We start from the raw sequence: 17446 nt of genomic DNA on the forward strand, positions 1-17446 counted from the left end.
GTATATCGCTCCATCTGTTTTTATCATCTTAAATTTCTTTAATCAGTGTTTTACAGTTTTCTGCATACAGGTCTTTTGTCTCCTTAGGTAAGTTTATTCCTAGGTATTTTATTCTTTTTGTTGCAATGGTAAATGGGAGTGTTTTCTTGATTTCACTTTCAGATTTTTCATCATTAGTGTATAGGAATGCATTAATTTGGTATCTTGCACCTTCACCAAATTCATTGATTAGCTCTAGTAGTTTTCTGGTGGTATCTTTAGGATTCTCTATGTATAGTATCATGTTATCTGCAAACAGTGACATTGTACTTCTTTTCCAGTCTGGATTCCTTTTATTTCTTTTTGTTCTCCGATTGCCTTGGCTAGGACTTCCAAAACTACGTTGAATAATAGTGGCAAGAGTGGACATCCTTGTCTTATTCCTGATCTTAGAGGAAATGCTTTCAGTTTTTCTCCATTGAGAATGATGTTTGCTGTGGGTTTGTTGTATATGGCCTTTATTATGTTGAGGTAGGTTCCCTCTATGCCCACTTTCTGGAGAGTTTTTCATCATAAATGGGTGTTGAATTTTGTCAAAAGCTTTTTCTGCATCTATTGCGAAGATCATATGGTTTATATTCTTCAGCTTGTTAATATGGTGTATGACATTGATTGACTTGCATATATTGAAGAATCCTTGCATCCCTGGGATAAATCCCACTTGATCATGGTGTATGATCCTTTTAATGTGTTGTTGGATTCTGTTTGCCAGTATTTTGTTGAGGAGTTTTGCATCTATATTCATCAGTGATATTGGTCTGTAAGTTTCTTTTTTTGTAGTATCTTTGTCTGGTTTTGGTATCAGGGTGATGGTGGCCTCATAGATTGAGTTTGGGAGTGTTCCTTCCTCTGCAATTTTTTGGAAGAGTTTGAGAAGGATGGGTGTTAGCTCTTCTCTAGATGTTTGGTAGAATTCACGTGTGAAGCCATCTGGTCCTGCACTTTTGTTTGTTGGAAGATTTTTAATCACAGTTTCAATTTCCTTACTTGTGATTGGTCTGTTCATATTTTCTATTCCTGTTTCAGTCTTGGAAGGTTATACCTTTCTAAGAATTTGTCCATTTCTTCCATGTTTTCCATTTTATTCGCATAGAGTTGCTTGTAGTAGTCTCTTAGGATGCTTTGTATTTCTGCGGTTTCTGTTGTAACATCTCCTTTTTCATTTCTAATTTTATTGATTTGGTCCTCTCCCTCCTTTTCTTGATGAGTCTGGCTAATGGTTTATCAATTTTGTTTATCTTCTCAACGACTCAGCTTTTAGTTTTATTGATCTTTGCTATTGTTTTCTTTGTTTCTATTTCATTTATTACTGCTCTGACCTTTATGATTTCTTTCCTTCTCCTAACTTTGGGTTTTGTTTGTTCTTCTTTCTCTAGTTCTTTTAGGTGTAAGTTTAGATTGTTTATTTCAGATTTTTCTTGTTTCTTGAGGTAGGCTTGTATAGCTATAAACTTCCTTCTTAGAACTGCTTTTGCTGCATCCCATAGGTTTTGGATCATTGCGTTTTCATTGTCATTTGTCTCTAGGTAATTTTTGATTTCCTCTTTGATTTCTTCAGTGATCTCTTGGTTATTTAGTAACGTATTGTTTAGCCTCCATGTGTTTGTGTTTCTTATGTTTTTTTACTTGCAATTGATTTCTAATCTCATAGTATTGTGGTCAGAAAAGATGCTTTATATGATTTCAATTTTCTTAAATTTACTGAAGCTTGATCTGCGATCCAAGATGTGATCTATCCTGGAGAATGTTCTCTGTGCAGTTGAGAAAAAAGTGTAATCTGCTAGTTTTTGATGTAATGTCCTCTAAATATCGATTAAATCTGTGTGGTCTGTTGTGTCATTCAAAGCTTGTTTTTCCTTATTAATTTTCTGTTTGGATGATCTGTCCATTGATGTAAGTGAGGTGTTAAAAGTCCCCCAGTATTACTGTGTTACTGTCGATTTCCTCTTTTATAGCTGTTAGCAGTTGCCTTATGTATTGAGGTGCTCCTATGTTGGGTGCATATATATTTATAATTGTTATATCTTCTTGTTGGATTGATCCCTTTATCATTACATAGCGTCCTTCCTTGTCTCTTGTAACATTGTTTATTTTAAAATGTATTTTATCTGATATGAGTATTGCTACTCCAACTTTCTTTTAATTTCCATTTGCATGGAATATCTTTTTCCATCCCCTCACTTTCAGTCTGTATGTGTCCCTAGGTCTGAAGTGGGTCTCTTGTAGACAGCATATATATGGGTCTTGTTTTTGTATCCATTCAGCGAGCCTGTGTGTTTTGTTTGGAGCATTTAATCCATTCACGTTTAAGGTAATTATCTATAAGTATGTTCCTACCATTTTCTTAATTGTTATGGGTTTGTTTTGTAGGTCCTCTTCTTCTCCTGTGTTTTAAAATGCCTGGACATTTCTTATCCATCAAAACCATCCTTTATATCAGCTTTTCTTCTAGATGGAGAATCAACACTCAACATGTCATACATACTATAAACCTGCCCTTAGGTAGCTCATATTTTTTTTCAAGAGGCACTCTACCTGAGTCATTGTTAACTCGTTCAGGTGCCCTTCAAGGAATACCCTTAGTGGGCATGTTGACTGATAAGGACCAAGAAGCTTGCCAGCTCAGCCCGCAGAGAGATGGCAGTGTAACTCACCAGGCTTTAAAATTCTTACTCTTCCCACTACACCCTAATTATAGGATTAAAATATCAGGATCTATTTCAAGGTTAAAAAAACTGACCTGAGTTGTTAACTTCACAAGAGTTGTGAAGCAAGAGTACCAGTCTACTGCTTGACTGGTAATGAAAGAGATTTCTGTTGGGTGCAATCAACGATCCTTAGGTCTTCAGAGTCTGCCACCAGCACTTCTACCTCTTGCCAAAAATGATACAGTGTTAGGGCCTCCTGGATCTGTCGGTGGTAGGTGGAATAGAAAAGAGTGTCAAGGTGGAGAGCTGATACTTCAGGTTTGAGAAACAGAAGAGGGAGAAGCCCATCTCCCTACTCAACTCCAGAGATTCGTGCACATAAATGTTGACTCTAATAAAGGTTGCTGTAGGGAGAATTTAATTATCAGTATTTTTAAAATTTGGAATTTATATCTTCACTTTAAATGTATATTCCTAGGAATGTGTAAGTAGTATGTATATAGTGTTTACAAATAAACCTTAGAGAGATATAACAATATATATATACAAATAAAGTTAGTCTGTGATAGCAAATGTTATTTTATGATTCAGGGGTTGATCACATCTCCAGCTGCCTTGTCATCCTAACATTCCATTATCTTATCACAAAATACCATGCTTCTGTTAGAGGGAAAGTGCCCATCTGAGTCATACCAAATTTAATTACTCTAATACTCATATAATTATGGAGTTGTCTTAAGTTCCAAATACATCCATTCCCTTAAAAATTAATAGTTTTGCAATGAAGAAAGACAGTGTAATCTTAGTAGGAGGACATTTAAAAAGTAAAGAGGAGGTTAAAATGTATCAACATAAAAAGAACAAGAAAAATATCAGTCCTTTTCTTTCTGCCTCACCCTAGGCATGGAATATAGTACACCAGTAGAAGGGAGAAAATATGGAATTCATTTGACACACAGAAAATATTTATTGGGTGCCTAGTATGTGCCATGCATTGTTCTAGATACATGCATTATCACAATGTAATTGAGATCCCTGCCCTTTGGTATTTTTTATTCAAGTAGTGGGTGCTTGGTGGGTGTGGAAGGTGGAGAAAAGGAGGCAGTAAGTAAGTGAGCATTAAAGGCAGTAAGTAAATTTTTTTATATTCTTGTTTTAAAATTTTTATTGGAATATAGTTGATTTACAATGTTATGTTAGTTTCAGGTGTACAGCAGAGTGAATCAGTTATACATACACATATATCTACTCATTTTTAGATACTTTTCCCATATAGGCCATTAGAAGGTATTGAATAGAGTTCTCTGTGCTGTACAGTAGGTCCTTATTAGTTATCTTTTTTCCTTGCGGTACGCGGGCCTCTCAGTGCTGCGGCCCCCCGCCGCCGCGGAGCACAGGCCCTGGACGCGCAGGCCCAGCGGCCATGGCTCACAGGCCCAGCCGCTCCACGGCTTGTGGGATCCTCCCAGACCGGGGCACGAACCCATGTTCCCTGCATCGGCAGTCGGACTCCCAACCACTGCGCCACCAGGGAAGCCCTAGTTATCTATTTTATATCTAGTAGTGTGCTATATGTCAATCCGAATCTCTCAAATTATCCCTCTCCCCTTCCCCCCCACCCGGTAACCATAAGTTTGTTTTCTACATCTGTGACTCTATTTCTGTTTTGTAAATAAGTTCACTTGTAACTTTTTTTTAGATTCCACATGTGAATACTATCATAAGATATTTGTCTTTCTCTGTCTGACTTACTTCACCCAGTATCACAATCTCTAGGTCCATCCATGTTGATGCAAATGGCATTATTTTTTTTCTTAATGGCTGAGTAATATTCTGTTGTTTCAATATATATGTACCACCACATCTTCTTTATTCCTCTGTTGATGGACATTTAGGTTGCTTCCATGTCCTAGGTATTGTAAATAGTGCTGCTATAAACATTGGGGTGCACTTGAAAGACAAGGTTGTGCTTTTGGACAAGAGTAACAGAAAATAATGTAGCAGAAAAAAAGGTGTAACTTGGAGTCCCACCATGTTAGAGAAAGCCAAGAAGGGACTTTTTGGGTGTAAGATATAAAATCTAGACAATATCCTTTACTCTTACTGACAATTATAGAAAAAGTTTTGGAACCAATGTGTTATTCATAATGTTTTCAAATCAATGAGCTTCTCAATCATGCAAACATAATGCAATATTTTAGTTGAGTTTTCTTCAGAATAAAATTATGAAAATAGATATTAGAATCCTCCCTCCCTCCCTCCCTCCCTTCCTTCCTCCTTCCTTCTTTCTTTTCCTTCCTCCTTCCTTCTTTCTTTTAGCTTAGCAGATGAAATGGTATTTTATTATTTTATCCCTTGATTCTATGTGTGTCTAGGAATGTAGGGCTGATCCTGGGGAATCACTTCACTGTAGTGTGGGTAGCCTCAATCTGCTCCTCCAAACTCTGACAAGACTTGTCTTCCAGGATCCCAGCACACGAATCAAGGAATTGGGTATGATGCACAGTATTCTGAAAAATAATTTTCATCATATAATAGCAAACGTTAACTTTTCTATTTGAAGTCATTTTTATAAACAGAAAAAGAAAAAAATCAAACAATTTTAAATAAATGATAAATTTAAAATATGCACATTTTAATGTTTCTATTTTATATATATTTGGTATCAAAATTGTACTGGGACCACAATATTTTTTTACTGCCAAGAGATATCAATAGGCACTTATTATTTATTTAAATAATCTACAAAATGGAACATAAGCATAAAATATTGAAATTATTTGTTTGAAATGCTGACAAAATTTTTTAAAAAGACAGCATAAAGGAAGACTAAATTGGTATATTTTAATTCTACAAAAATGTATAAATATTGAAATTTATAGCAGAGGAACAATTATTTAGTAATGCTTACAACATTTAAAATGTGTAATTCTTGATGCATAGTCTACTTTTATAAATGTTAACTGTGTGCCAAGCATGAATCTAAAACAGTTTTGAAATTGTTTCTCCTTAACTGTGGCTATACTGACCAAAAAAGCAAAAGCTCCAAAAAAATCATAAAATCATCATGTCCTTTTTTTCCCCACTTGTGCTATTTTTAGCTAAAAGTACAACTGAAACCAAGCAGCAGCTTACATTCATTTTATCCCAAATTAAAAGCATGATGAAAATTTCATTTTTTAACCATTATAGATATAGCCTTAATCATCTAATTTCCCGTCCTCATTTGTGCTCATTAAAAACAGAATATTAAGTGATTTGTTTTCCCTAGCTAAAAACAAAAGCAGAATGATAACTTTTTATAATGATGATATAAATATCATAGAAGTGGTCTTTATCTTAAAAGATAGTAAACAGAAAAGCTGCCCTGCATCACTAGTATTTCAGAAGGATTTTTTTAAACAAATACAATTAAAATTGCCTTTAGAATTTATTGAACAATATAAAACAAAAGTTGGACACAAATTTATACAAACTATTTAAAACACATTGCTGGTATTCATTCAGTACCTTAAATTCATACAATTATGAATATATACCTAATAGCAGTTTGACCATGGTGTAAGTCACACCAGATGTGTTTATGTGCTATACAGAAGAGTGGCTGATTTATTGATTCCATATTTTGATATATTGAGGAAAAATGGGAAAAAATGGTAGTGGCTGAATCCTGAAACACAAACTGTCTTAAGACTTAACCAGATTTTTGCTGCCTAACTGATTGGAAATTTATTCAAGATTTGTAGATATCAGCTGTGCATAAAGACAGATTGTAGATGATGACACATCTGTTAAGATCTTGAATTTCCTAAATTCTTCATATTTATTAAATCAGCATGCATTGTAACTTGAGAATGCATACAAGTTTTGCCTCTTCTGAAACTAGTTTTAGCATCTGTAAATAAGATGCCAATAAAATGGTTGTGATCAGATAAGATCATCATTTCACAAGTGGTGAAAACAATGTAGGGGGGTAGCCAAAATTTTAATTTTTACGGAACCAATTTGTACTATATTCTTAACCTCCCACCAAAAAATTAAAAAGGTAAAATCTTTCCTATTGTTTTATTGTTGTATTCTTTTCTCTCTTTACTTTTTTTCCCCTTTTTATTATTAGGCTGTTTCTAAGCACCATGGCAAAATTGAAATTGTGGGTTGTGTTTATGACAGTCTACAGAGCTCCACTGGGGCGCTTATAAGTCTCTGCCTATTACCCTGCAGTCTTTGAAGCTGCATAACCTAGAACCTACCCAATAGTCACAGTAATGGATGGTCTAATTCTGTGCAAGCTGTAGGCCAATCTTACTTTTACTTTGAACATAATTATAAGGAAAATAGAAGTGAGGGGGGAGGATGCTCTGTTAGTTACTGCGGAAGAGGCTATTGCCCAGTAATACTAGAATGTTCTGTAATCATGTTGTTTCCTGTTAATCTCTTTATTTTTTGCTGCAGGTCTTTATTTGTTGTCTATAGCAGTATTTTATAGAACTAATCTTATTTAAGCACGAAAGATAGTGAGAATTTTTATATCTCTGAATGTACTTAACATAAAATGTTTAACAAAGACATTTTCCTCATTATTGTGCCTTTTTGTTGGAGTGCTTTTTAATTGAAGACAATATTAGGTTATATTAACAATGATGAGTCCTGGCAACACGAATTACAGCTATATGATCTTTGGGCAAGCCACATTATACATCTGGGTCTCAGGCTTATTATCTATTAATAGGTAAACAAAGACTAGGTCATCTGTAAAGTCCTTTCAAAGATTCTGCAATTGTGTTTTTTTCATAGACTTGCTCATAGAAAATAAATTTAGTAATTGCTCCTGTGAAACCATGAAAATACATATGATTCTTAAGAGAATGGTATGTCTCCCCTCTAGAAATAAAAGTCTATGCCTTCAAATGGCCACCGAACTCAACCAAAAAATAAAAATTAAAATTAAAATTATTTTATCTTAATAGAGCAACTTACATAATACAGCAGCATGTTTATAAATGTCTTGTTTCACTTCCATAAGGCAGGATATTTTATCATACAGAATAAAACATAGTCCATACATGAATGTGAAGAATATTAGAAAATTATATTTGGAGACAGTTATGCAAATCCTGTCTAAATATATTACTAGACTTTACTTTAAAATATAAAATAATGTGCCCAAAATATGATATAGTAGCACTTAGCAAATTAACACACGTTTTTCAGTTCATTAATTCAATAAATGTTTAAAGAATATTTACCATGTGCCAAGAACTCTACCGGGAATATCACAGTGAATAAAACTAACAAAGTGCAGGTTTTTAGGAGGCTTACATTCTAGGGTATGAGATGGGGATGTTGGGGGGTGAGGAAGTAGAATGATAGACAAAATATAAAGAAGCAAATTTGTAGTTTGTCAGAGTGTACAAGGAATAGAGAGGGCAGGAGGGAGAAGGGTTTGCCTTACTGATGAGGTATTTGAACAGAGACCTAAAGAAAATGAGTGAGAGTTCTGTTGGGCAAGAGAACAAAACATTAAGACAGAAATTTGCTTGGCAGTCACAGTAGAATAAGGGGCAGTCAGAAATGTGTGTGTGTGTGTGTGTGTGTGTGTGTGTGTGTGTTTGTAGAGGGATATCATTCATGAAGGACCTTGAGGACCACTGTAAGAAGTTTGGTTGGAGAAACATGAAGTCACAGGGTTGTGAGCAGAGAAGTGAAACAATCAAATTTATGTTTATCAGAATGACTTTGGCTGTTGTATTGAAAAAAGACAATTAGGGGCAAGGATTGGGAAATTAGGAAACCAAATTATATGCATATTTCAATTTAAAAGGTTACAGGTAGTGACACAGTGGATGTGTGCCAAGTCGTTGATTCATGGTTATATTTCAGATACCGAATCAAGGGAATTTGCTGATGAATTAAAGTTGAGAGAGAAAGAGAGGAGTCAAAAGTGACTCTAGGGTTTTGATCTGAGCATCTGGAAGCCTGGAGTTGACATTAACTTCAATGGGGAAGACCTCAGATGAGGAAGATTCAAGTCATTTGAAATATTTATTAGTCTAGCTCCATAGACAAGGAGTGTATTAGATGAATGCATTGTGAATCCACTCATGATTTTAATTTTCTGTATTGAATACAGTATTTTTTTTTTTTTTTTTGCGGGAAGCGGGCCTCTCACTGTTGTGGCCTCTCCCGTTGTGGAGCACAGGCTCTGGACACACAGGCTCAGTGGCCATGGCTCACAGGCCTAGCCACTCCACGGCATGTGGGATCTTCCCGGACCGGGGCACGAACCCGTGTCCCCTGCATCGGCAGGCAGACTCTCAACCACTGTGCCACCAGGGAAGCCCTGAATACAGCATTTTTGAAAAGAAAATTTAATTAGTCATTAGTTTTGGGTGGTTTGTAATATTTAGTATTATTTTTTTTTTGTTTGTTGGACACTAACAGCATTTGCTGAAACCATATGAGGATTCTTTGAAAATTCTTCTCTGGCATTCAAGCTCAGGCAGTTTTCATATTTCCTGTATTTTTGCTATGACCATAATGAACTTTCAGATACTTAAAATGCTTCCAAAATGTGTCAAATTCAGTTTCAGTGGAGTAGCTGTATTTTTAAAAACTTGTCATTGACTCTTCACTAGATAACATATGCATTTTGATTGACAAATCCATAATAAGTGAAACAGATTGTATAAAAGAGTTCTTGAGTGTTTAAGCTTTTTAAATTTAAGGAAGAATGCCTTGCAGGGACATTTTGTCATATTTTAGTCAGGACAAGAGGAAAAGAGGGAAGAAGAGAGTTAAAATGGAAACTGTGATTGTCAAGTCAGACCTCAGTTGACTTGTGAGGCCACTGTCAATTTAAGGCAGTGGTTTACTAGCTCTTAGGAGTCACAGCTTCCTTAGAAATTTGCTGTAAGCAATGGATTCTCTCGTCAGAAAAAAATGCCCCGACATTAAAATTTTGTTTGTAATTTTAAATTTAAATAAATTTAAAACATATCAGCACAAATTTCACGGATAGATTTTTCTTCTTCCTTTTCATGTCTTCTGCTCAAGTACTTTGAATGCAAAGGGTTTTAAAGATGGAAAAATATTCAGGTATCCTCAGAGACTTTGAGGTGAGGGATGTCTACACTTTAAGGAGTAAACCTGAAATGCTCCATGTAGTGTAATTCTTCCTTAGAGTTATACCAGTTTAAAGCCATAAAAGGAAGGAATGCTAGCTGAGAAAATCGTACAGGATATTACTAGCTTTTACAAAGTGAGCTCCGTGTGTGTGTGTGTGTGTGTGTATGTGTGTGAGAGTGAGAGTGAGGAGAGAGAGATTGCCTGTAGCCAACCTGATCAAACTGATTAATATTTTCTATTAGAGCTTTTAAAGAAAGGATGAGAGCCAACGATATGACATTCTCTACTCTAAGAGGTCACGTCTTCCATTCCCCCACCACCCCCTCCCTAAAATTTCTCTTAGCTGCTGAGTGCATTTACAATGAATAAAATACATATGTAGAGCAAGTTTATGGGCATTTTAAATGGTGTCACAGATTTTTCTTTTTTTTTCATGTTTTCTACTTACGTATTTTGAATACAAAGTGTTTTAAGATGGAAAAAGAACATGTGAAGGTAGCCTAATTATGACTGTGTTCCTTGAGTCATAATTTATGGCAAATGATATCTAGCATTTCAGTTAAAATAAAAGTTTAATGGATATATATTGAGTTCATTCCCCCAGTGATGAAAACTTTAGATATTCTGGCATAGCAATGAAATTCTGATAGTAATGCATTATTTTATTTAAATATAAAAATAAAGTAGTCACAGTGACTTAACTAAAATCCTAAATGCCAAAGAATTAAAAATTAGGGCTAATACTCTACCTTTCACCTACAATTCTGTGTAGCCTAAGTGACAAGTCCCAGTCTCTAGAGTGAAGAGAAAAACAACTGTATAGTTTATGAGACAACGTGGTTAAAAATTGAGTTTCCCACATCAATTCTAGGACCAAGCTGATTGTTACACTCAGCCTGTGTTAGAAGTGATTGCAACCCAAACAGAATATCTTTTTAAAATGTTTCAATTGTTTTTTAGCTTCATTTTGCTCCCCTCAATGACTAGCTAGTTTCTTCTGATTTCATGTACTTTAAATTGAATTTTCAAATTCTCCTCCACTTTTTTGTTTAAATGTGATGTTTTTATAAGAACTCTATTAGATGTCAATATCCAATTTAAGTTTTTTCCTGGTACAAAATTTGGAACTGATTTTTGAGCAACAAATTCATTGCTTAGAAGTAATTCAATGTAATGGCCTTGCTGTTGACATAGAAATTCAACATGTTTCCATGAAGGTCCAGTAGAAACAGAGTTTATAAAACAATTTATAACATTTCATAATGAAGTTATAAGGCATTTACATTGTCCCTTTTTCCACATTATAAGAAAAAAATAAAAATAGCCCCCCCCCCCAAACTAATCCTGTGACATGATGGCAATAATTTTTTTTTAAAAGGAAACACAATTCGTTTTTCAAGTTGTTCTGATGTTTAATAACAGTTTGCTGTTATTTATTCTATGTGCTTTTTAATCAGATACAAATTTTAGTAGGGAAATAAGCAAACATTCCTAAAAATGAATTATAAACAACTGTGTTTTAGAATACTAAAAGGATTTTAAAACTTTCAATTCAACAAAGTTAATATTTTTTCCTAATTGAAATAATGGAAAAGCATAAGTGTAGACACTTTCATGGCTTAGGGGAAATGGTCTTCATGCCCCCAGAGTCATGTTCCTTAGCAGCCATTGTTGAGATCTGCTTCCACTACAGTCCTGCATGGTAGGCACCATTTTATCTTCTTCAGAAGGTTCATCTAGACATTGATTACTGTTAACATGTCTCAAGGTGAGTCTCTGTAAAAGATAACCAATAATCAGTGCAACATATTTTATCTTAAACTTCACTAGCACATCAGATTAAATCTGCTCTTTAAAAAGTCCTTTTTTTTTTTTTGGTATAAACATTGAGATATGTTTGTAAGAGGAACTGTGCACAGGTGGCTCTGAATTAATTATTATACAACTTTCACTGTTATGGTTTTAATCATTGTCTAATGCACCTTTGTTTGCAGATGGTTAAAGAAATTGGCCGACATTTATCATGCGTTGCCAAGAATTCAGGCTCCTTTGCAAAAAGCCCATTTGTGAGTTTAGAGTTCAGTTGAGGAGTGCAAATATTAACAAGCTTTTACAGAATCTTAGTTTTCTTGGGCATGTGTTACTTAGTAACCATTTGGCAAATACGAAAAGAGATGTCACAGCTGTGACCCAGATGAACAAAACTGCTGGAGATGTTCCCTTTTCAAAATACTATACAAGCCATAGTATCTGTGACTGTGAGACATTCATTGTAGAAGAGTAATTACCATAGCAACAAAGATCTATCTTACTTGATGGTGTGCTCACCATATTTAGTTTGCATTTTTAAGGATCTTAAAAAATACCAGCATCAAATAAAAACAGATGTGATGGACATATTTTTAAAATATTATACCTACATATATTTTCATAACAACAGTATTAATAAGCATCCTCTCAGTACCCAAATGCTGAAATGTAATTCCAATAATTGCACCAGGTTAACCAGTCTTCTCTTTTGAGTTCACATTTACATTTTGAAGTCATATTTTTGGACTTTTCAGATATATATTTTAAGTCCACATGGTTTTATATACTAACTTATGCACTAATTGTATACATTATCATATACAGTTCTGCTTAGTTTCATGGGCAATGCCTAGAACCATACTACACGAAAAACTCCCCAGCCAGAAGAGACGTGTTTGAATATGGGAGGTGATTTGGAGATATATCTTGAAAAAAGTATCCATATATTATACTCTTGTTGCAAATTACCAAAATTAAAGGTAGACAAATACTTTTTTTTGGGGGGGGGGTGGGCTCTTGATATTATATTGAAAGTCAGAAGATAAAAAATGCAGGGGGCATGCAAAAAAATGGTGGTGAAACACTGCCTAGACACTTATAATTTGTTTTGGATTAGGACTACAAACACCCCGAACTGCGCTGTCCTGAGAAAAGATAGACTGGAAAATAGGCTTGTGGTAAAGGATGCTTAATAGACAACAAACAGGAAATTAAAAGAGCAAGACTATTAGATGTGAAGAAGATTTGAAGATTTAGGCCTTTGTTGTTGCTCTTTTCAATACATGGAATCAAGCCATTTATACTGAAAAATGGACAAAAGAAGAAATGGCCAAAGATAGGCAAGAAGATAGTTGATTTATGCTAATGATGCCAGAAATTATTTTGTTCATTTATGAACCAAAAGCCAACTTGGAAAAAGATACAAAAGAAAACAAGCATTTTTTTCTAGAAAGTTCTAGTTAAAAAATCAAAGTGTTCATTTTTGTTACGTACCTGAGGTCCTCTGTTTATATATGTCCTTTTCCAAAAAAGCCACTTACCCTTGTTTGCTTCTATTAGATCCTTTTAAAAAACACGTATATGACTTTAAGGATTAGATTGAATATGTGTTGTCAATTACATATGTGATAGTTTCTAAAATATTAGTACGTATTCTTTCTAAAAAATGCATAAATATTTTCTTTGAAGGAATTCATTAGTAGTCAAAAGCCACTGCTGTTAAGATAACCAACCAAGGAAAATACTCTCCTTTTCAGTGTAGTGGAGTAGAAAGATCAGACATTTTAGGGTTAGATAGCCCTAAGTGTGAATTTCTGCTTCCCAAGTTACTAGCCATGAAAATTTGGGCAAGCTACCAAATCATTCTGAGGACATACTTTGTCAGATGCTTAATTATACTTACTAATATGTAAAAATGCTCTTTCCCTTACTGCTTAAAAAATTTGACTTTTAGTCAGCTGTGATCACTTGCAACCTAAGGGTAAAATTGTTAACTGTTTATAGGCATCAATGACTTACAGTAAAAATGACCTCTGATTGATTAACTGCATCTGCATCTGATAAACTGCATTATAATACCAGATAGGAAGGCAAATAGTGGGCCTCTTAAAGTGCAAAAGACTTGTAATTTTGTGAGACTAAATAGTTAAATCTGAGATGACCACTTGGTGGGCATTGCATCTACCAGGTATGGTTTCTTGGAAAACAAACTAAGATAATATATGCAAATTGCCTTGTGCAAAAGGTCTGGACTTCTTCAGCTTTCCAATGTATGTTTGGAATGCCCTGTCTCATATGTAAGTCTAATCTAAACAACATCCCTCTTCCCCCTCCTCTCCATACTTCGATTCTCAGCCTTGTCACAAGTATCCCAAGCTCAATTGTGTCCTCTACTAACAGCCTTTAACTGATTCATTTGAACCAGAATAACTCCCTGACTTCCCATGTGTTCTCATAGCAAGGTATTGGACAATATAATAGCTTTTATTTACAGGACAATAATCCCCTTAAGATCAAGAACTAGGACAGGTACTTATTGGACTTGAACTGAATAATAATTCATTTTACTGTCTACTGCGAAGATACTCACAAATCATACAAGTCAGAAAAGTACAATTTTTAAAAGCTTTTATTATTATAATTATGTCATTTAACCAGCCACAAAGAAATGCTCAGAAATAATTTACTTCATAAAGTTATTGAAAATTACATCTTAGTCTTCAATAATGCATTTGCTTTAAGTTTCAGGTTAAAATAGTAAATTTTAGAAAGGATATGTTGTATCTGCACACAAAGTATCTGAATAAAAATTAACAATTTAATAATTTCAGTGTTCCAAAAACAATTTTTGGGCTATGTTAGTTTTTTTTTTTATTGGTTTTTTCAGCTCTGTTACAAAATCTATTGTCATATAGACATGGCTATAGTTAGAGCTAATATGTCATAATATATTCCATCAGTTATACTTATGCATATGTATATTTGAAATAAAGAAAATACCTATTAATAATAAATAATACACAAATACCTATTAATAAATAATAGACAAACCTATTAATAATAGACAAACACCACTTAATATATACCTATTATACCTATTAATACCTATTAGTAGGAAAATACCTATTAATAATAGACAAACACCACTTAATATATACAGCCTCCAAATTAATGAGCAGCTAAGAAGTAAAAGAGAAAAATAACTCCAAGGAGAAATAGCACATAAAGATTTTTTAAAACCACATTTTAAAGAAATAAGTTTAGATTTCAGTACCAAAACACAAGAAAAACACTAAAATAAATTTAATAAAGTCTGCAACACAAACCTCCAAAATTATTTGAGAAAGTAATCAGTAGAATTCTTAAAAATATTTCTAAAAATTTCCTTTCTTGTATAGTTTCTTAGATGCCATTTTTGCAAAGGGTTATCATTACATATTTCCACAGTGGGCTGTTGGGAGCCATCAGCTACTTTGCTTACTGAGAGACAGGACTGGGTGAGTATGTGAAGAAGAGTGTGGGTCTGTTTGACAAAGAAAATAATGAGTAATGACAAAATCTAGTACAAAGGCAGTAATAAATCAATCATTCTCAGCAACATACAATTTCTACTGGATAAGCACTGAAAGCACATGTCACAATAATTGCATCCATGGAGCTGTGAGCCACATCCCTTTAGCTGACTTTCATGTCAACTGTATTCAGTAACTGAAGATAAGACTGAGAATACAGAGAAGAGCCTGAGATCAAATGATGAAACATTTGGGGCAAAAGTTTATTTTGGATAGAAAAGGTTATATTCTTAGTGTTCATTCCAGCAATAAAATGCTCTTAGCATTAAATGAGTTATTTTGTGAGTGCATATTCAAAACCGTTGATTAGTCCAGTGAGTTTTCGATTATGGTCTTTGGCTCCCTCATTCCTTTGCCCTAAACTTGAGTGGATGCCAGGGAAGAATCTAGGGGATAATTTAGCTTTAGGGCTTGGCTTTACTTTGTACAATATGGTACTCAAGTTATTTCCACTGTGTTTTCACAGGGCTAACCTGGTGGCATTAAAAGTGTTCCACATATGCATTGGTGCATTCATCTAAATGTCAATTAGAAAGTTAATGAAGGGAGGAAAAAGAAAATGATTAACTCCATTTGGGCTCTTAATTTGACATAATTCTCCTAATTAATTTGTAATTAATTTATTTGTCTGTTTCTTGTTTTCCATCTATTTCCTCCACAGGAACATAAGCTCCAGGAATGCCAGGGACCATGACTATCTACATCATGAAGTCCAGTGCCTGCTCACATGAGGTACTCTATAAGTTTGTTGATTGAAATATTTAGTGGAAGACCAATGCAGAAAATAAATTCTGATAAAATTAAACTACATCTCTTGGGCAGCTTACTGGATACAAATCATTGGATTTTTCCATTTCAAGGACTTACTTTCTACAGTCAAATGGTAATAAATGATTTACAAAGATAGGAAAGGTAACATTATCATATATAATAAATTTTATTTGTGAAATGATACTGTTCACCATATAGTTGATTTGTTAAGGAGACTAGTTTGGGGGGCTATTTATGAAATCAGGCTTGCCTTTCCTATCTATACTGTTTTAAATTTCTGGGTTTGATAATCCTCTACCCTTAGTGATTTTTGCAATGAACATTTTTTTGGTAAATGTCATGTTAACATCAAAGACCACAGTGTTAGTGAGTATGAATTTCATGTGTTATTAAAAAGAAAAATGAATTATAAAGTTTTCCTTGGTTTAAAACAAAAACTTGATTTTACTTATACTCAGGAAATGTACCTCCAGAATATGAATACAATATAAACTTTTCCATAAAAAATATATTTGTTGAAAAAAATATATATTTGTAATATTTTCCCCCCAAATGTTTATCACATGAATGACAATGAAACAAACTCAAAAAAATTTCACTCTAGGTACTTCTGAAAAACCATAAACCAGAAGAAATTAGAAATCTGAAACAACCCCTTTGAGATAAAAAATTATTTTTCATTTTTAAAAACCCACAAAAACATTTAGTGCTTTCATTTGTTTGGGAAAAAAAAAGTATAGTTTTTTTTTTTTCCTGAGTATTCTGTTTAGAAGAGATACCAATTGTTAATATTTTATTGGTTTTCTAGTAATTTTAATTCCTTATGCAAATTTATGTAATTGAGCTCATCTAGTTAAATAGACTTCACTTTATATTGTGGGCATCATTCTTATAATTAATATTTTAAAAACCTAAAAAATAATTTCTACAAAGGAGACTTGCCAAAAATCATTTAACTTTTCCATTGGGGTTGGGGGATAGCCAATTTGGAGCTACTATAAATAATGCTGTGATAAACATCTCTGAGCATCTCTCTCCACATCTATAATCATTTCTTTAATGATTCTTAGACGTGAAATCACAAGATCAAAAGGTATGAACATTTTAATACATATTAGTAAATTAAAAAAAATCTGTAATAATTATTTTGCAATAATAGCAACAGCAGTTTTCTTGTGATTACTCTATTCCAAAATACTGTATTTGTGTCAGTTTCACTGCATCAGTATTGTGTGTTGCCACTATAAACATTTCTTGACATATGGACAGGATAAATAAAGAAATGGATAAAAGAACACATATGAAATGACTTTTTTTTTAACAGTTATTTAATGGCTTTTTAGTTATTTAAATACTTTTTTTTCATTTTCATTGGTTAATTTATATATCTCCTATGCTGTGTTCAAGACCTTGGATATTTTTATATTGGATTTTTTTATATTGGATATTTTTATATATATATATAAATGTAAATAAATATAT

General features: G+C 33.7%; 1 protein-coding gene across 4 annotated transcripts in view; it reads right to left on the reverse strand.

Annotated features, from left to right (window-relative positions):
- Window positions 1–11150: 11150 nt before the first annotated feature.
- Window positions 11151–17446, reverse strand: part of GALNT13 (polypeptide N-acetylgalactosaminyltransferase 13) — a 557828-nt gene continuing 551532 nt past the window's right edge. For all 4 annotated transcript variants that reach the window (XM_060016781.1, XM_060016780.1, XM_060016782.1 and 1 more), the window contains one exon: window positions 11151–11588. In XM_060016781.1, the coding sequence (XP_059872764.1) occupies window positions 11448–11588 (141 nt within the window). In that variant the 3' untranslated portion in view covers window positions 11151–11447. The remainder of the gene's footprint in view (window positions 11589–17446) is intronic.

Source organism: Delphinus delphis, chromosome 7 (genome assembly GCF_949987515.2).
Source record: "Delphinus delphis chromosome 7, mDelDel1.2, whole genome shotgun sequence".
NCBI classification, from domain to species: Eukaryota; Metazoa; Chordata; class Mammalia; order Artiodactyla; family Delphinidae; genus Delphinus; species Delphinus delphis.